The 20,549-nt window shown below is 41.7% G+C and overlaps 1 protein-coding gene across 1 annotated transcript in view; it reads left to right on the forward strand.

Moving 5' to 3' along the window:
* Positions 1–7,159: 7,159 nt before the first annotated feature.
* The window catches only part of LOC121889090 (ADAMTS-like protein 1), an 87,201-nt gene continuing 73,811 nt past the window's right edge, over positions 7,160–20,549 (forward strand). The window contains exons 1-2 of the mRNA XM_042400774.1: positions 7,160–7,216; positions 8,597–11,172. Of these exons, the coding sequence (XP_042256708.1) occupies positions 11,116–11,172 (57 nt within the window). The 5' untranslated portion in view covers positions 7,160–7,216; positions 8,597–11,115. The remainder of the gene's footprint in view (positions 7,217–8,596; positions 11,173–20,549) is intronic.

The following is a 20,549-nucleotide window of genomic DNA, read 5'->3' on the forward strand; positions in this document are numbered from 1 at the left end:
ATGCTAGCTTTAAAAGTTTAACATGGTGTTAAGACTGTGAATTCGCTGACTGGTCAGTGATGGTGGTGGTTAATCCAGGACCTACCTGGGTTATTCATTTTTGTCCTAGATAAACTCCTGTTTTTAATGCAGGAGCAATAACCAGTTCCTCAAAATGTGTTATAGAGTCTGTTCATTGCATTATCCATCCAGGTCATACATGCAACACAGTCAAAAATAAGAAATGAATGAGATCTGGATCATCTATTTTCTGCAGGAAAATACATAAAATGACAACACTGCCTTCATGATTTAAACAGTAGGTAATCTGCAGAAAATAATATTTGAGGCTTTGATTGGCACATCATTTTCTGAATAATGTCTTTAAAAAGTTTCCAGTATAAATTTATTGTGGGCTATCGGTTTTAACCACACATGCATGTTTGGTTGAGGAAAACGATGAACATAAAAACAGTTTGAATTCACTGTCAAATATTAATTTGCTCTCCAGGGAAGGAAGCCAGTGTCGCTGTATACTTTCTCTCATGCTATATATAAGAAACATTATATGATTTTGGAAATTAACATAAGAAATCAGGCCAGACTAACACCTTTCTTAATACATTTCTGATGGCCTGAATAGTACCACATGTCAGTGTTTTACCCACAGATGAACAGGTCTGTGTTTGCCAGTAGCTCATCAGAGCCAGATGTGTGGCCCTGTTTCTAATTTGAGAGCAATTCACTATTTTTTATCTGTCAGTGCTCATTTCTATAAAGAATTTCTGTATGTGTTATTTAAAAAAAAAAAAAAAAGGAAATTAAGTGTTAATGCAGTTTCTTTGCATACACTTGGAAACGTTATGAGGAAACGTGGGCTCTAGTCAAAATATTCACTGAACCAATATGGATAACACATTTGGGTCCTGGATCCTGCAGATGAACCCCTTGGGGCCCATTTATCAACCTTTTTGTAACTCAAATAGACCCCATATGAAAATACTGGCAACACTAAACCACAGTTTGATAAGATTCTGTCTGAAGGAAGTCCCTGTAATAAGATGAGTTACTAAAAGAATATATAGTATATAACTAATAAGAAATACACTATGAAGTGAGTGACGATCCACTGACACACTGTATGTAGGCCTACTTACACACACATGCCACGTTGTATTGGACATTGATCTAATCACATTTTATAGTCCACGTCATACTCCTTTAATTGCCTTGATCAGCCTCGTGTGATTTGATGGTGAGCAAAGTACAACCAGTTGATCACAAATGATGACGAAATCTCCTGTAGTATTTCTATTGGGTTTTAAGAGGTGTAACATTTGGCTCATAGTTGTTCTGTGATGTAATACCTTCTAATATGTGTTCTAGACTTAAACGATTACCGTAGCGTCCACACCTTTTAAACATCAAAATGTGGGTAATTTAGTGTTTTTAGGTCCAGTTAGAGCCTGAAGCTGTCCATGTGCATAAAATCATGAGTGTACTAAAACACTTTCAGTACAAACAACCTGTTTACATTTTTTTTTTAAAAAAGAGTCAAATTTAAACTGACAGAATCAGCAAGATACAAAATCTAAACATTTTACTACAAAACATTTTTCCAAAATTGATTTAGTTATTTTGTACCAGCACACTTAAATTAAACCACCCCAGAGCAGTGTGTCCATGTGAATGACTGAGCAGTATTACCCATCTTGTGTAAATAATGTGAACTCTGAATTCAAAGTGACATAATCAGGGTCATTTTGGTTCAGTGTCCTAAATTGAGTTCTCTTAAAACACTGGAAAATCTAAATGTGCAAAATAACAATAGTAAAATTACAAAATGGTAAAGCAGAATGACAATATCATTAATAGACTGCAAACATGCTGTAAATGAAGAAAATTGATATTGATGTGTGTACTGTAAAACGTGTCATTTGATCAGACATTTAAATCAAATATATGGGATAACAATGTACTTGTTTTGATAGTATTACCCTCACCTGGTGACCACATCAGTCATCAGGTACTGTACGCCTTATGTGTATCTTTCTAGCATTTACTGATTTACGCCACTAGATGGCACCAAAGTAGACAAAGTTCTTACTCTTCATAAGTGGTGATAGCCTGTGTCTTCCCCAAATCTTTCCTGTCCGTGCCACCTCTTATAATACAGTTTCAGTTATAATGTTTGGAATTGTGGCCAGTCTGGTTGTACTTATATTACACCCAGTGCTGTTACTGATGATGTTTCCAGTAAGATTATTTTTATATGGTCACATGAGTCACATGCTGGATTTTATGCACAAAATGTGGAGCATGCAAAACACGGTGCCTGGAATATTTAAGTGAAACAAATGGGGAAGTCCTGGTTAAACTCACAACTACATCTAGGTCATTTATTTACCATGAAAATAAAGTATTGACCAACATACAAATATCAAGATATAAAAAAATGGGATACATTTTTTTAAGAATTTGTAAGAATGACACATGCACAATTGGAAATGTATTAGTTTGAGTGAAGCACTAAAGCAACATACATGCAAGGGAACTATAGGTGCATACATACAGGATATAAAATGAGGTTTAGGAGACAATTAGTACATAATGATGAGAGAGACAGAGCCAAGTCTCTACTGCTGTCTCTACTTCCCCTATCCTACAGACAGTCAAGATGAAAAGAGGGATCAATCACGGAATATCTGCCCTCCTGTTTCCCGAGGGGGTCTGCTGGTGTGCAGGTGGCAGCGGGGGGTTGTACAGTCTGGCAGGACCGGAGAGGAGATCCTCACACGGCATCCCTCTATTGTGCCCTCTGAGACGAGCAGGGCTGCGGGCAGCGTGCCAAGGCTCCTGGCTGGGTAACGGATACCTGTGGGCTACTGGGAAAGTGTCACACCTCCGGATCACACACAGTCAGAGGCGCTGCATGAAGAAAGAGCGCAGACAGAAGGAGAAAGAGAGTGGGAGAGTGGCTGTTCTTTCATGCTCTTTAGATCATGAGGAGAAAAAAAAGGGAGAGATGCAAGGGAGAAAGATTTTGACATGTCTTTGGTGCAGAGGTATGCTTTGGTTAACTCTACACTGCTGCCGCCTTAAATACACCTGCTGTCAGACAGTATAGCCCACTAGAGGACTACTACACTGCTGGACTGTCCAACAAACCTATAACAGATACACTACAGATACACTACAGTTAAAATAGATAAAAGTTCTCTTGAAGACCTTCTCTTAAAGACAGCCAGTCTTCTAACACTATGTTTTTAACTTTGCAGATCTTGTGACTGATGCATTTGCACACACAGTAATATAATAAAATAATCGTTCAGGGCCTACAGCATTGATGTCATGATCGCAGCTGTTTGCTAATAGGCACCCATTATTTTTTATCTCTGCGTGTGTTGAGCCAGGTCAAAACAGACCTTTTTGGCTCTGTTTAGAATTAAACATGTTTTATTAAATGAGCTTGATAATAAACTAAGCACTCGGAAAACATGATACAGTATAATTATTGTCGAATTTACCAGAACAACGTGAAGAGGACATTAAATGAGCAGCGCTGCCATTGTCGAGAAACGCCTGGCTGTCATTTTGATCAAGTAGGGGTTGAATAACTATTGGCTGTATTCTTGTTGTTAGAGTGAATTTACACCATAATTTCAACATCTGGGACAAAAATTGCTACGAAATGTTTGTAACCCTGCTGCCAGATTTGGCACCGTTATTTTTTCCCAGCATCAAACCAACCCTGGAGAGGTGGTGCATGGTGCATGCAGAAATGAATTACATCTTAACAAGATGATGGCCATCTTCTTGAAATAACCATTACTTCAGCCTCTAATAAACAACAGATCTACACAGACAATGTGTGTTTAGCAGCGCAGGAACCACAGATTTATAGCAACAATATAGACAAGAAGAGTCTTGTTAAGCAGGGCTCTGTGCACCTGTTGGATGTAATCCTCAAATAATGACTCCGGCTCATTAGCTAAGACATCCAACCGTCCACATTTCCCACTGAGAGGATCAACTCAGAAAATGAGTCAACAGCTATACAAGGTTAAAAGTGTGAGAAAAGGTCAGTATGTGACCAGTTTTACGTTGAAAACGAGATCCTCTGTATTTGTGGGGGACCACACCCTGGCCTCACTTCCACCCTGATGATGATTTTCATTAATGATTTTCTCAGGGAGGAAAAAAAAAAAAAAAAGTCTCATGTTGCGTTGTTGGAAGAGCACTGCGCTGGACGCTGACCTGTGAGGCAGGCACAGATAAAATTGCTAATCCTGTCAATGAGCGCATACTTTGAGCTGGTCAGATGGGAGATGAGACAACGACCGCAGAAGGCTTTCCTTCGTGTGCCTTGGACACCGTCCCACATGACCCTGCCATGTTTCGACAATATCCCGTCACAAGCCATTTTCACAGAGCTGCGCCGCTGGGATTAGCGGGGTGGTTGTTTGTGCTGGCAAAGGGGCAGCAATTCACAGCTATATTTTCTGGGTGATGTTGCTGACAACCAGACCGAGTCCTAGCAATTATGATATAATTAAGAATGATCTAAAACCAAATGTCCAGGCTCTGCTGTCCGAGTCAGTGTTTACAGAAAACAGCTGCTTAAATAGGCACTTAGAAGGAATTAGAATAACATTTTTTATGTCCCAGTGTGTGAGTGTGTCTCTGTCTGTGTGCAAGTGTGCATATATGCGTGGGTTGGCTATTTGGGCACCTACACAGACAATCTCTTTGTTTTGGAAGTGTTCGCTTAAGTCTTCGGGGGCAGACAGGAGCCAAGAACAACGTGGGAAATGGGCCCTTGCTTCATTTCTGCTTTCTCTCTGGGCTTTTCCTTTGCAGTCTCTCTGTCAGATGGACATTCAGCTGGCCTCGAAAACAGTACCTGAGGCGTGCAGAAGTTTGGAGGAACCAAGGGAACGGGGCTTGGACATGAGAGGAGTCGTAATGGGAACCGAGTGGCAGCTGACAGCCCGGCCAAGCTGTCTGTCATTACCCTCTCCTTCTCTGTCTTTCTCTTTCTTTCACACACATACGTAGTCAACAGAAAACATGCACCCAACAAGACCTCTGCACAGGTGGTCTCTATGGGTAGCCAGACTCTGTAGCGCAGTACAAGATGCTGAAATTTGAAACGACCACACTGGCAGGAGCTGACTTCACTGTGAGGTCTGGGCCTGCGATGCTTGTGTATTTCATGGCCCTCAAATGCTTGCCATCCGCATTCAACAATTACTTTTTCTTTCATATTCCAGGAAATAAAGGAGATGAGTCATATGAATTGTGATGCACTGACACAATAGCAAACACACATGTTTGTCGGCCTCATGACCACCTGACAAATTACAATGAGATTCACACAATAGAGGAAGTCGAGGGAGCTAATCAAATGAATGGGGCAATATATAAAAGCTGGGATAAAAAAAAATCTAGCATTAAGACAGGAAGTGAAAGAGAATGTGAAGAACGTCCTCAGGCACGTATTTGCCCAATCCTTGCAGATGAAACTGATCCCAGGGGATGTTCAGTCCTCTATGCCTTAAATAACGCCTCTCCACTGTCCTGCCAGCTACCATCTTGCAGCAGATTTGCTGAAACAATAGACACCCTCATCTACAAAATTAGAGCAATCTTTTATGCTGCTCTCTCTCTTTTTTTTTACCAGCAGCTTCATTATTTTCTCCCGATTTTTGCTGAGCTGTAATATCCATGGAAAATCTGTTGAGGATACATGAGACGCTGTATCTCAGGTTAACTTTGTCATTAGATGACAGGAAATCCTGGATTTGTGTAGTATGATGCCTTAATCTTCTTGCGTGGAACTTGATGCCCAAGTTATTCATCGCTAAATAGTTTAGGCAAATTTATGAATATTCAGCCAACAGCATATTTGCTTTTAACCATGTAATTAGATAGGCTACTTCCCTAAAAAAAAAAAAAAAAAGAAAAGAAAGAATAAATTATACTCTTGGGTTCTCAGACAAGCTGACTGATCATTGGCAACAGTATGAAGAGTGTTTTGCCCAGTGTCTACATTTTTTTGACTGGTGGTTTGTGGCACGGTGCCCTCAGACAGCATGCAGTGGATGTGACATGCCCGGTGGAAGGCGATGCCTGCAGCTGAAACAGATCTGCGCTGACAGACAGACAGACAGGTCACCGTACCCTTAGCAAGCCTGGCATTCCCAGTCGGGATGTGCATCTCCATCACTGAGGTCAGATACATATTAAAGATACATATGAAGCAACTATCAATGAGATACGATACGATCACTGCGATTCGACGCAATGCAAAAGAATGATGCAATTCAATATGGTGCAGAGAGTTTGATTTTATTTCTTGAGCATACAGCACATCATAAATTAACTAAAAAAGTGCCATTTTCACATTGCATATTTGTTTCTCTAGTAACTACTGCAACTCAGTAAGCATCTCATTTCTGCCGTTTCTTTTTGACCTTTAAAAAAAAACACCTTTTCACAAGTCCTTTGTAGTGTAGTGTTCTCTGTCTCCAGTTTACATGCATATGCTCCATGACCCAAACAATTGCTGTCAAAATAGTTTGATAATCTACTTACTGCGACGTGTGGAACAATAATTCTACAGCGGGAGTTCCACCAGAGACGTTTTGGCAGCGCACCACTTAGCTATAGTATGCTAGCGCGCTTGAGAAACAGTTTAGAGAGGGAGAATCAATCTAAATATCGAATTAGTGGTCACAATTTATTGGTCACATTTCTAAATAATTAAGGCATAGGGCCTCTACTAAGAATTGTATACCATAAATAAATCAGATTTTACCGATGCAAAGATGTTAGAAGCAGCGCTTCGCGAGTTCATCCCAAATTGTATCCAGTACACACTTTTTTAATCGGGACAGTTGCATTGTGAATGTTAATGCCGGTGCACTGATACAAATCGGTGAATTTATCCCATCCCGAAATCTCGGGAGCGATATTTTTTTAACTAGGATGGCAGAGTCATGACCCGCCCTACTCTGCCTCAGATTGGCTTACCCTGATATTCTTACCCTAGCCCTAACCATTCTCACTCTTCATACCCAAATCTATCCAATCCAACCAATGAAGGCAACAAGTACTAGCCAATAAGAGGCAGAGTGGGGCGGGTCATGACTTTGCCACCCTAGGAAAAAAAATTTGGCTTCCCGCGACACTGTGGCCCAGCAATGGCAAAAGCTTTCCTTTCCTCCAGTCTCAAGTATGGGCAGACACACACACACACACACACACACACACACACACACACACACACACAGATAGAGTGCCAAATTCCACAGAATCGTAAAGGCAATCAGGGACAGATGAGAAAGGCAACCGAGTGGCGGTAAACTGCATGCTGAGGGATCTTAAGCTATAACAAGGTGCCACTTACTTCTATACTTGGAGGAGCTTTATGTTAAAAGAGTAGTTTGACATTTTGGTAAATACACTTATTTTTTGCCTTTTTGCTGAGAAGAAGATTGATACCAATGTCATATTTGTCCATTAAATATGACGCTACAGCCATTAGACAGTAAACTTAGCTTAGCATAAAGACCTGAAACAAGGAGAAACAGCTAGCCCGGTTCTGTCCACATGATAATAAAATCTGCCTACCAGCACCTCTAAAACTCACTATTTACCACGATGTATATCGTTTGTTTAATGTGTACAAAACATTTAACAGACATATGGGAGTAGTATCGATCTTCTCATGTAACTCTTGGTAAAAAAAAGTGTATTTCCCAAAATGTCACACTATTCCTTTAATCATGAAGTTTCAGCTCTGGGGATGTTTGTTTAGTGAGAAAGAAACCTGCATTTTCAAAAAGTGTTAGCTGCCTCTTTAATGCAAAAACAAGCTAGTTGGTGTCCCGTGAAGGGCATTTTCTCTAGCTGGTATCTGGCAAATTCCTGCCCTCTCTTTGAACACATGTGACAAGCAACGCTTTGACTCTCAGGCCAAATATCACTGATCAAACAGCTATGTTTGGTGTCAGCTAAAGGGAGACAACTAGGTTAGTCATATGGGGGGCACTGACCTCCGAGAAGTATGTTTAGCTAGGAAACCAACACATGCACTGTACATACTGCAGCACTATTTTGCACTTGTAAAGTCATACTTGTATGCGTGTGTGTTTACATATAAACTGCAGAGTAAGAAGGTGATAGCTGCCTCCAAAGAGGCCTGGAAGTGTAAAACAGTGTCTCTGAGTGGCATCCAGCCCATCATTGCATTCAAACAAAAGATCTCAACTAAAAGACTGTCATTAGCTGCTGCCTCAACCCCTTACTTGTCTTCCCACACAGAAAAGTCCCCTGTAAGATCTATCGAGCAAACAACTGACAGATGCTATTTAAGCTCATAGAGCCCCTAAAAATACATTAGTGCCCGGGGCAGTGATTTTGCAACTCTGCTGATGGGAGCTCTGAGCGAGTGATCCCACTGAACATGTCCATCAATAAGAGCAACAGCATTTGTAACATGAGGACGTGGCTTAGCCATGCACCATCAGTCACAGTGAATGTAAACTATTCATGTCTCGAAGCATTATCTGCTGCTTTCTCTGACTTTGTGGGGTGTCTGCGGTGCTCTCAGGGTGCCAGGGGTGGTCAAAGTTCAACAAGAGGCTCCCGGATTCTTTGCCCTTTCACAGACACTGAACTTTTCTTGATGAGCAGGTAGGTATAATGGAAATGATTCCAACCCCCACCTCAGTCTTCAGGTAAAGATTTTTTTTTACCTTTCCTGGGGAAATAAACATTTACATTCCTGTGCTCGGTGTGTTAATAGAGATTAAGCCTAATTCAAGCCTGCGTGTCAGGCGGCAATTCAGGTAGCTCATACCATACATACCTGTACTATTGTGTGGCTCTCAAAGGGCATCTCCCTCAGCCCTTTGAGCTTGGCTGAGGACAGATGACATTTCTTAGGAACATTGTTATTATGGTGGACCTGGACAGCTTCAAAAGCGACAAGCAAGTCTTAATGCCCTACCACTGTGGGCTAAGCTTCAAAGAACTTTAATGTCTCTTAGTTTAATGAAGGTATGGGATCAAAAGGAAGAGGAGTTGTTGACTCCAGCCATCAATTATGATACAAAATTCCTTCCTGTTGTGGAAAATGTTGTGGTCCTCACTGAATCGGTAGAAATATACTTTACTTCTAAAGATGGTAGAATCAACACTAAATAAGTAGTTGAAAGTACTTCTTTTCCAGTTTGTGAGTAGAGTTCTTTCACTGTACTCACAAATTTAAAAATATATAAGGTCAGGTCGGCATTGGACCTTATTTTGGACCAACATTTAGTGTGGGAGGCATTCATGTCAAAAGATATTATGCAAACCTTCATTAAAATGCACAAAAAATGCAATCTACTTAAAAAAAGAGGGAAGTACTATTTGTATTGGAGACGGAAAGGAATGACATGGGTCTCATCAAGGTAAATCAGAAACAACAGTAGATTTCAATCACATGCCAGTGAAGGCCGAGAGTATGAAAGTTTCATTCCATCCAGTTGACCTCAGTTAGCAAGCAGTCAGAGCTTGATTCAGATAAAACTCCTCTTGACCTTAAATGGCACATGGTTGGCAGTGCTGGGCTCCCAACTTGAAAGGCTAATGCATTTCATACTTGTGACCAAATCTAAAGCTGTGAAAAAGTAGGCACACTCACAGCACACAACCATCTGCGTCCACATGGTTCAACTGCAGCCCATATATACCTGAGTGGTCCACTTGATGTGATGGATAGGACGTAAAGAGCAAAATTTTCAGCCTGTCTATCTGTTTGTCTGTTTAAGATCGACTGTTGTATTGTTTCTCCTTCATAAATCAGAAAATTTTAGTTATGTGAGTACTTAACAAAACAGTCTTGGAATCCAAAGCTTAGTTCATCTTTTGCTGATTAAAATTAGTCAGAAGTCTGAATTGTTTGGGAATAGAAGCCATATAGTAGCTGACTTTATGAGCTTTATGAGCTCAAGACCAGATGAGATTGAAGATAATTTTAAAAGGGTTCCAATTGTCTTACAAAGTCAGAAAAGCTTTATATGCTTGTGTATAATAATGTCCACAGGTCCAAAGTTCTTTGTGGGTTCAAAGAGTTGCATCTGACCTGAGAAGACCCTGTGTTTATCTTACCCAAAACCCAACATTGGACATTGATACACCTGAGCTTAAATGGGCCTTAGAAAATGGGACCAAATTCTAAAAGAACCTGTGGTTAGACTTGACTTTCCAACATGTGCACCTGATGCATTGCCAACATTTTTTTTTCAAGCCCTTGCATAATGCTTTGTCAGAAAACCCACAAACTTCTTGAATATAAACATGAATTCTGCTGATGTGTGCATGTCTTGTTTACGTGTGTCCTGATCAAAATGTTCTGGAGAGGTCCAATGAAAACTGAGTGGAGAAAAGTAGCAATAAAACCAGACACGACTCTGAACCAAGGTAGGCTACAAGTCTGGCATCATTATGTCAAGTGGGAATAGATTTAACACAGACCTTTTCTGCATAACAGAACTTCTATGAACTTCAAACCCCCCCCCCCCCCTACTTTACTCAGATAATGGAACCTGCAATTTTGCTGATTTTATGTGTGAATGCTCTCTGGCTAAAGGTGTGCTAATACTGAAATGCAGACATGTGCAGCTTTTGAGTTGGATGCAGCAAGTATTTAAGCCTCCACCATCACACACACAACTAGAAAACCACTAAGCATCACTTGTGCTGTTTCTGCACCGAGCTGAATATCAGTGCGTAACGACCCGGGAGTGTGTTTCTTTAAGAATGTAAGGTGGGTGAGCCCCTTTTCCTGACGCACGCCTGGTATGCAAACATAAATTTAGCAGCAACGTGTTTGCTGGGGGAACAAAATATCTGGAAGCGACCGTGAAGTGTCATGCCGTCTCCGGCACTTTTTGGCTGACTTTGTCTCATTTCTGTCCCCGTAAACCGGAGCCGGAGCGCAGCGCGGAGAGGAGAGCAGAGCAGAGCAGACCTCTTTCTCCCTGACTGACTGGAGTGGAGAGACTGGGACAGACGGCCAGTGAGCGAGCAATCAGAGTTGTCTCTCTACAGTTTGCAATCACTTTGAATTTATCAGCGTCAGAGATGACAGGCGGCTGTTTGTGGACGACCGGACTGATTCTCCTCGCTGTTTGTGTGAAGGTAAGCCGCAGCGGGCTTTTCATATACTGATCCCATAACATCAATAACATGTGAGAGGTATGGAGGCAGGCGCGTCTCTTCTGTCTGATGCGTTTGTGAAGTTGACGCACCATCAAACTGATATTACCTAACTAAAATAAATGCTAGTTGTTTATTAATTTACGTTATTTTTTCTTATAGGGAAAAAAAAGAGACTTATCCTATGTTTCTAAAACCTTACAAGGACTCAGGTTTGCTTTAACTGACATATTTTATCATAATAATGATAAAATAACACACTACCTGGAGATACTTTGCATATTAGCGTGGCACCGAAATTGCAAGTATTTCCAGTATTTCACAGAAATAAATTATTTTCTCAGAATTCAGTCATATTTTGGACTCGAAGAAGAGTTCAGTGGTCTTCATCATCCTCCAGTGATGCTGGAAGTCCAAGGATGAAGGGATGATGTTAAGCTATAGTATAGAAAACCAAGGATTGATGGTAATAGTATAGAATACTTGATAATAATGTGTCAGTATTAAGCAATTATAAACAAGAAATGGAGAAAAGGATGAACCAGTATGTGATTAAATGTGGGATACAATAATATTTGCTTTGTACTTAAATCCTGTCATGTAATAATTATGCAACTGGCAGCTCTGAAATTTAATAAGGAGAGCACAGGTCATCTTTTGTAAAGGTCACACCTTATCAGCCCAGCATTGAACAAACTTCTAAAATCAGTGCACTCAGCATGCACTAATCACCCCTGGAATAGTTTAACATGTTATCTCCTCCAGGCCTGTCATGTAAGGGCAGACAGACACATGCTGCATAAAGCCACAAAGCAGTTGTTTGGCCTGCAGACAGATTTTAGGGCTCAAACAGAGGGTCGGGATGTCAGCATGCGTAAATGACCGCGACAGGTGCTAATAGCACTTCAAGGTGATTTGGACTTCAGACACCCTGGCTGCCATGTAGCCCAGCTGAGCACGTCCACACTGTAATCAGTGAATGTCACTGACCGAGAAGCGCTCGAGGCTTTGCAACTCTTTCCAGGCAACTGTCCAGTGCTATCCTGATTATGTTACAGTTCAAATATTGAGACGAAAATCATGAAATGCCACATTAATCGTCTTTGTATGGGTACGAGCATCTGTGTTTGTGAGAAACAACACATTTCAGATGTTTGGAACATGTTGTTGGTACTGAGAAGGGTGTGTGTTTAATTCTCTTACATACACAGAGAATAGTCTGTGATGAAAGTGCCATATAAATGATTGAATTCTAGTCGATGAGTTGTTCAGTTCAGTGTCCAAATTGTCTGAAGAGATACACCCTCATGCTAACTTCTGTGTTACAGCTAGTGGCAGTGGTTTGCTTGTTTTGTGTTTCTATAAAATAGTGAGACTGAAAAATTACTGAGTAAGTTTTTGCTCAAGTGGTCGGGTAGCTAGCAGCACATGACAAGCTTTCCCATCTGTGCAAGGAGTGACTGTGCAGCATGAGTCAGCATTGGACATTTATCTCTACACACACACACACACACTCTCACACCAGAGTGACCTGGTGCTCTGCTTCAGAGACCAGGGATCAACAAGTGCTGCCTCCCGGGGTCTCTGCTATGCAGTGGCCTTTTCTTTTCATCTCCCTCTTGGGTCAGCGTCTCTGCATTACTGTTTGACAAAAGAATGAGACTCTATATTTGTGTGTATGGTTGTTGGAAGTTGTGCTGCGTGTGATTTGTCTGTGTGGGCCAAATGGCCTGGGGCTCCGACCCTAAATGGAATAGACCCTCCTTTGTGAGTGACATAATGACATACCTCAAGTGATTCTTGGAGGGTCTTGTTGCCCTCACGCCGTTCCCTTGATTTGGGCAGTGAGGTGGAACCTTCCAGAAACAGTTTTTCCATTTTGCTGGATGAGGATTTGAAGGTGGCTGTGTGCGCAGGAGGCTGTGCCCTTAAAAGACACCAAGCATCTCTCTGGGCACCGAGGTTAGTGCCTGTAAATAATGATTTGGCACCTGCCAGGCCCATGGAGCAAAGCAAGTCCCTTTTTAATTTCTGTTCTTTTTGGCACTTGCCTCTCCGTGCTTCTCATTGCTTTGGCACTGTTTTTTTTGGCAAAAGTTGAATATTTCTCCAGTGATCATAGTTTTATATTTGTCACTTTGTCAAATTTATTCTCACAGATAGGAATGCACCAATCGAACTTTTTCATCCCTGGTACTGGTTCCAAATTCAGAGTATAGGGTGAAAGTAGAGCCGATACCAAAATATACTGTGTGCGTTGGTTAAGACATGTGTTTGTTAACATGAGCAAACAGTGTAGCTCCTCCGCTGTGGTTTTTAACTTCAGTTGTTAAATGTTCATTGTTAATAAGCTGTAACAGCAGTCATCATTTCCCGAGCTTCTCCTTTATCAAGCTTTGTTAAACATGTAATAAATACGTTCTGTCTGTGTATTTTAAAACACTCCAATGGATCAGATTGATGCATTCCTACTTAGAAGGACATTAAACGTCAGACAAAACATTACGAAAGGCAAACTCAGTGTGTGCTCCGTTTAACTTTTTTTTCTCCAACACAGATCAACACAGATATTCTGGTGAATAAATTACCATAATAAACAGACTGACATTCATGTCTCTTTTTAAGTAGATGACATTACCCTTTGGGAATTATTGGTGAACAACATAGTTTATGGTTTTCAACATGTCAGTTGTGAGACAGTTTCCCCGCTTCAGTCTTCATCACATTGTATGGCCACTCTTCAGCGCATGCCTTTCTTCTAATTATTCAGCTGGAATTCAAAAGGAAATTAGCCACAAAAGCAACAGATTCTACTGTTTATTCAAGGAAATGGTCCCTTTCAGAGTCTGAATGCAGTGAGCAGAGTGTATTGAACTCCTCTGGACGGGGAAGCTTTGGGATTTGATGGCAGGATTAAGTGGGGTCACGCCGTGCAAATGGTCCCAATGGAGCGTCCGTCAACAACAACATTTCTTGTTCTCCGAGACACGCTCCTCGGCTTGATCGCTTGATCATAAAAACCACAAACTATCCAATTAGTTTTCATGAGTGCCTTTGTTGTGGACGCAAGTGGAATGGGAAGTGAATTAATTTTGAGGGGGATTGGTCCCACTTGAGGAGTAAAGGAAAAGGCTTCAGAGAACATCTGGCCTGTGATGGATGGATGGAGCAAGTTTTTGGAGTGCGTTAACAAAACCAAGTGTTTTCAGTTACACTGCAAAAGCCTTCATACTCATCTCATTGTTCCCATCTGGCCTTAATCTGTGGAGTGAGACTGAGAGTTGCTTAGTGTGGAAGTGCGGAAGTGTGTGTGTATGTGTCTCAGGCCAAGGCCAAAATGCACTGGTACTTGTGTTTGCATAAATTGCCAAGGTACCCACGAAATGTTTCACTTTTCATGGAGTGCTGTTAGTGTTCCTGGCACAGTGGCAATGTTTCCTGTGTGTCCTGTTCAGGTGTGCGGGGATGCTGCTCTTCCAATCCTGGAAATCTAGAGAGCAGGCATTCATCCCTGTAAGAGCCAGGCCAAAAGGAAGTAGCCTCACACTGTTCTCTGTAGGCCAATGAAGGAAAGCAGTGCTGAACAGAACAAGAGATGGCAGCTCCCAAAGAAAGTTCAGTTTCAAAAGTATTTGCAATAAACATCTAGGCTTAGGTCTAGCACTCATCTCCAATTTATGTTATTTCTCTTACTCAACTGCCACCATTTTCTTCAGTGCAAAGAAGCAAAATAAGTGAAATTAAAAAATCCCTAATCAAAGATGACAAATGTATCATGATCTGAGAGGAATTTTACTCACTGAATATATGAAATTAGATCTCACTAGCAGTTCAGAGGGATAAGAGTATCTCTGGTATTGTAACTTTTAAAAGAAAACAAAATCCAATGCCCTTTCTGTATATTAAATATGAAGCTAGGGATAGTTAGCTTAGGGTGACCATATTTTCAAATTGCCAAACCAGAACCCTTCAGTGTACCGCATGTTCATGCATGCGCACATGTATGCGTTTATGCATGCACCATAAGCGTTTACATCAGGATGGGGGACAATTATTTCAGCGGTTAGCACACCTACCGAGCGCCCCTTGCAACACCATGGACAGTGAAATAATGTTTGTCTCCCAAAATCCACCAAGGTATTTGTCAGTGTGCACAAGCGCAGGCAGCTGGCTAAATGGCCGACTGTGACACCTCCTCTGCCAAAAACCAAGAAAGAGCTTTTAAAGAAAGTTACCTTTAAGAAGTTTGCGGGTACTTTACACTTTGCGGTCTTTCTTCTTAGTTAGAGTTTTCTTTTTCTGGAGCTCTCAGCTCTCTGGGAAACCACCACTTATGTTTGGCTGTCTTAATATGATCTTTTATATCGGCATTTCCACTGTGTGCAACTGAAAATGTAGCTACTCTTGCAGTCTTTGCAGAACATAGCATTTTCGTTGCTGGGGACTCTACGAAGGAAGGAGTTAGCCTCCTGGGGGTCTTTAGAAAAGAAAGACTCTCTTCGTCATGACAGCTAACCGTTAGCATACTGACAGATTCTATCAGAAAGAGCCGCAAGCATCATAGGCTAGCAACAACCTTGACAATGACACATTGATTGACTGACTCACATACAGACAAATCAGTATTGAGCTGGGATGTATGGTGCATTGTTTATGTTTTTATATTGGGTTATGTAATAATAAGTGGGACAGAACATGATTAATATCTATGTAAGTGCTAAAAATAAGTATAATATTATAATTATTATTTTAATTGTGGTGAAACTGGGACAAAATGGTAGTGAATGTTGAAAACTGGGACATTTTTGTGTTTTACAGATATTTGTTGGGATTTGGGACACCCAGCCTGAAACCACGACGTCTGGTCTCTGTAAGTTAGCTTGGTTTAGCATAAAGGAACAAGGCAGGGGGAAACAGCTAGCCTGGCTCTGTGCTAAAGTACAAAGGCAACACTTCAAACTGTAGGGGTGCTGGTAGCTGAATTTTCCCACCTTTGGACAGAGCCAGGCTCACCGCTTCCCCCTGCTTCCAAGCCTTTATGATAGGCTAAGCTAACAGCTCCCTGGCCCTAGCTTCATATTTAGCAGACAAATATAAAGTGGTATCAATCCTCTCTTCTAACTCTGCCAAAATGGGGAATAATTATATCTCCTGAAATGTCAAACTATTACTTTAAGCTTTTTTGCTTTCTGGCAAAGATTTAGATAAAAAGATTGATACCACTCTCAAATCTGTCTGTTATATGAAACTACAGCCAGCAGCCACTTAGCTTAGCTTAGCATCAAGACTGGAAACAGAGGCAAACAGCTAGCCTGGCTCTGTCCAAAGGTAATAAAATCTGCCTACCAGCATTTCTAAAGCTCACAAATTAACATCTTGTATCTCATTTGTTTAGTCTGTACAAAAACCAAAGTGGAAAAATTACAAGTTGTGGTGTGTGCTAAGCTAAGCTAACCTCTCCCTGGCAATAGTTTCATATTTAGCATACAGGCATGAGAGTGGTGTTGATCTTCTTTTCTAACTCTCAGCAATAAAGTAAATAAGTTTATTTCCCAAAATACAAAACTAATTCTTTAACATCAGGAGTTGATGAACAAACTAGGCCATGTGAAAATTGAAAAGATGTGGAATGGAGAATAAGGCTTTGCCGTTTCCCCTCCAAAATCTTGTGGAATTTGATATTGTTGTTTGCCTTTCAATCACTTGATGCCGAGTTCTAATAACATGCTTTGACTGAGTGCCCAAAGCATCCTGTGCCAGTAAATGGCATAGCACGCTGGAATCATGTTGCAGTGCCGTGCCAGAGTGTTTGTAAGAGGGCATGTTGTTCAGACTGCAATATCAAAATGCATAATGAGTTTTTGTGGTTTCATGTGGTTCTTAGGAAATGGAATATGTCTTTTTGTGCCACACATACACTGCAAAACTCAAACTTTTTTATCAGGCTGGAGTCACGCATTGATAAAGAGCTGCCAGCAGATGGCAACATTACAGCAGAAGGGCTTTTTGTGTCCAGTTCACATGTGACGGATTCTGTAGCTCCCATGGCCATCACAGATAGTCGGCTCTATTGTGATTTTGCAGGTGGCTGCCCTCTGTCCCCTCTCCGTTTCCTCTGGAGCCCCTTGTGAATATATTTGTTCCTTCATCATGAGGTTTATTTGTCATTGCGGAGCTTGAAAGCCGAGCCTTTGGCATCCTGTTCCTCTGATGAAACATCTTGGGCTCCATCTGTAGTGAGCCCACGTCCCCTCCATCAGCATGATTGAGAGTTGTTGTTTTATCCTGTTGTGTGTTCCTGGACGCCAGCTCAAACTTCATTTGCAGCAGCCAGGGCCCTCCGTGCATCATCTGGCCTCCACATTTTTCACACTGCCGATCTCAAAGCCGCAGAACCTTGCAGTCAAGTGGCTCTGCCTTGGCTTGAGCACATGCATCTAGTTCTGTCTGTTCCGTTCTGCCCTGGCCTTGACCTCAGATCCGTCCCAGGGTGGGATTGCAGCAGGAGTGCCGGGGAGTGGTGCTAACGAGAGGGGAGAAGCAGCACTCAGGGCCCCCTCGTGATGCCTAATTAGAAGGGAGGGCAGGTAGGAGGTGTGTGTGTTTGTCTGAGTGTTGAAACAGTACTAGGGAGGATTGTCAGGAGAGAGGAAGAAGCCAGATTGGACACTGCAGAGGGAACAAGAGAGTAAAGGAAGAGGGGAGGATAATAGAAGCAAAAGTTCAAGAATGGTGGAGAAAAAGAGGGACAGGACAAAAGAAAGCATATGAGAAATGTGCAAGAAGATGATTAGCTTTTAGTAAGTCAAGTTAGAGAACTGAAGGGTAATTGTTTTGGGGTTTTTTTGGAAATTAGGTCATAAGTATTCAAGGTATTGAAGTGTTAATGTGAAAAATAATGTGACGTACAGGTTTGAAGCCAAGTCCTTCACCAGATGTAGCACGTAAAAAAGAATAAAATTGAATAACATCTTTGTCAATGAACAGGGTTAAATAAAATGCAGTAAAATATAACCTAAACCACCACTGACTTGGAGAGGAAAAGGTGGAAGACGAGTGCCATGGTAGAGGATACATAGGAATATTAATGGAGTGACATTGATGTGGATTTAGGTGAGAGCAAGAGGAGAAGGGGACACACACACACAGACACAAGCATGTCTGCAGAAAGGGGGGGGAAAAAAGAGCAATATTGATGGAGTGAGAGGGGAAGAGTTGCATGAAAAGCATGCACAGAGAGCAAAAGGCCAAGCGGAGGAAATGTAGAAGAAAGTTACTTGCATAAAGTGGGAAAAGTAAAAACAAATATCCAAATGTTGGATATTTGCTTTCTGGAGCAAGAAAATGTAGATGCACTAATTCCAGAATCACTGACTGGTTGACAGACATGAAAAACAAATATAAGACGAGCTATCTCCTGCTGACCTCACTCCTTTGGGAAAGGGGAAAAAGGAGATTTCATATGAGTGTGAGAAAGGTTAGGAATAGGGGGAAAAGAAAGGATGGACAGCTAAATCCACTGGAAACATGATTGACTGAGGGGCTGCAGTACTGGCGTCTGACAGGGTCTCCACGGCTGGCTGCGGTGAATGTTTGTGAGGCTAATGATGCTTCCTGGGGTTCTCACATCTGCTTCCCTCCAGTGGCCACATGTGCTTTGAGTAAACGCTGCGCCGCCACGACTTAACACTGGAGACTCCGTTACAAATGATCTGTTATTAGGATTACAATGGCACAGGAGCAGATTCATAAGCATGTAATCTCGCACACTTAAAAAGTAGGTGAGTGTCTGGTGTGTGGATCTCAGTGCGAATGTGCATGCTTCCTTGTATCATGTTTCCCATGTCCACCAATTCTCATGTTTTTAGCCTGCTAGCATTCCTTAGCAAGCACTGTGTAAATTAACAACTCAACGCTTTCTCCGACAATTTGCGCTACTTCCACACTTCTTTTATTGTCACCCTTGTAATCTGGTAGAGAAGGGTTGTATAACAATGGAATTTATTGAAATTCTTTCTCCTCCATGGACATCTTCCCACAGCTTCCTGATCCACCATTAAGCCACTTTGTCAGTTTTACTGCATCACTTCCAGAGAATTTCGCTCTCACTTGCATTAAGTTGAATTTTCTTTTTGTTATGAAGGGGCAGTGGTGGAAGAAGTATTCAGATCCTTAACTTAAAGTGGCTTTAATCCAAATTTTTTATATCAACAAAGGATTGCATGACTACATGTAATGTGAAAGGGGAAGCTTGTTATGACAAACCAACAGTGAATATTCACCCAACTCTGCAGTTCTCCTCTGCACTATGCCGCATTTTAGCCTCTTTCAGCTCATTGTTTTGGTTTAACTTTACTGTTTTGGTTCACTTTCACTGCTTTCATTAGTGGCATTTCCAGCAGCAGGCAGCTGTTTTTGTTGAAAAAGCTTTGATAACCCTCCTGTACACTACCTGCCCAGCACTAAATGGACAGACAGATAAAGTTTGCAGCCAGCTGGTGAACACAGTGGAGCATTTAGCTGCTAAAGAGCCAGATATTTCCCTCAGGAGCTGAAAAACAGAGCTAAAAGGAGAGTGACTATTGTCTGCTGGATGTATAAATAAAGAAGGGTTTGCAAGGAAGTTCATTATGTGTGTGTGTGTGTGTGTGTGTGTGTGTGTCTTGTGACCACTGTGTGTGTGTGTGTGTGTGTGGTGTGACCATGGGGGGCAAAGGTTCATCTGCCTTCCCTGTTCCCAGGCCTGCTCACAGGGATTACCTAGGCTACAGTGCCTTCTCTGAAATGCACTTATACACACTCACTCACACACACTGGGGTGAGCAGTGACACAGCACAGATGTAGCGGCCGTAGAATAGACTTTCTGGCCCCTGTAAAGAGGCCTGGGTCTCCCCTTTGAGCAAGCCTCTGCCTGGGAGATCTGTGTGGTCTTGAAGCATGTGTGTGTTAAGTATATCTTAAGTGTGTTTAGGTATTATTTGCGTGAGTGTGAGGGGGCGAGGTGGCAGGTGGGAGTTTGTGGGATGTTAAGCCAGCTTTACGTCACTTGTAAATATCCAGTTTAGCCCAGTTGCTCTGTTTGGTTAAAGGTTTTTAGACCAAAAAGGGTATTTCTTTTCCCTCTAGAGACAGTTATGAACTAAGAATGAACTTGACTGTGAACTTTAAATGACCTTATTTAAAAGGTTTGTGTTTCCAAAAAGCCTGCACTATCTTGTTGTTTGTATCTTGAGCAGTGATTGATGTTTGACCTCTGAAAATAATTACCCTTGCGACAAAATGCACCCGCAGGTTACCGTTGTTGTAGGTCATTGGCTCGCTCGACGGCCTTTGTCTCACCGTGTTGTTACATTTGAAG

This window comes from Thunnus maccoyii, chromosome 22 (assembly GCF_910596095.1).
Source record: "Thunnus maccoyii chromosome 22, fThuMac1.1, whole genome shotgun sequence".
Taxonomy (NCBI): Eukaryota; Metazoa; Chordata; class Actinopteri; order Scombriformes; family Scombridae; genus Thunnus; species Thunnus maccoyii.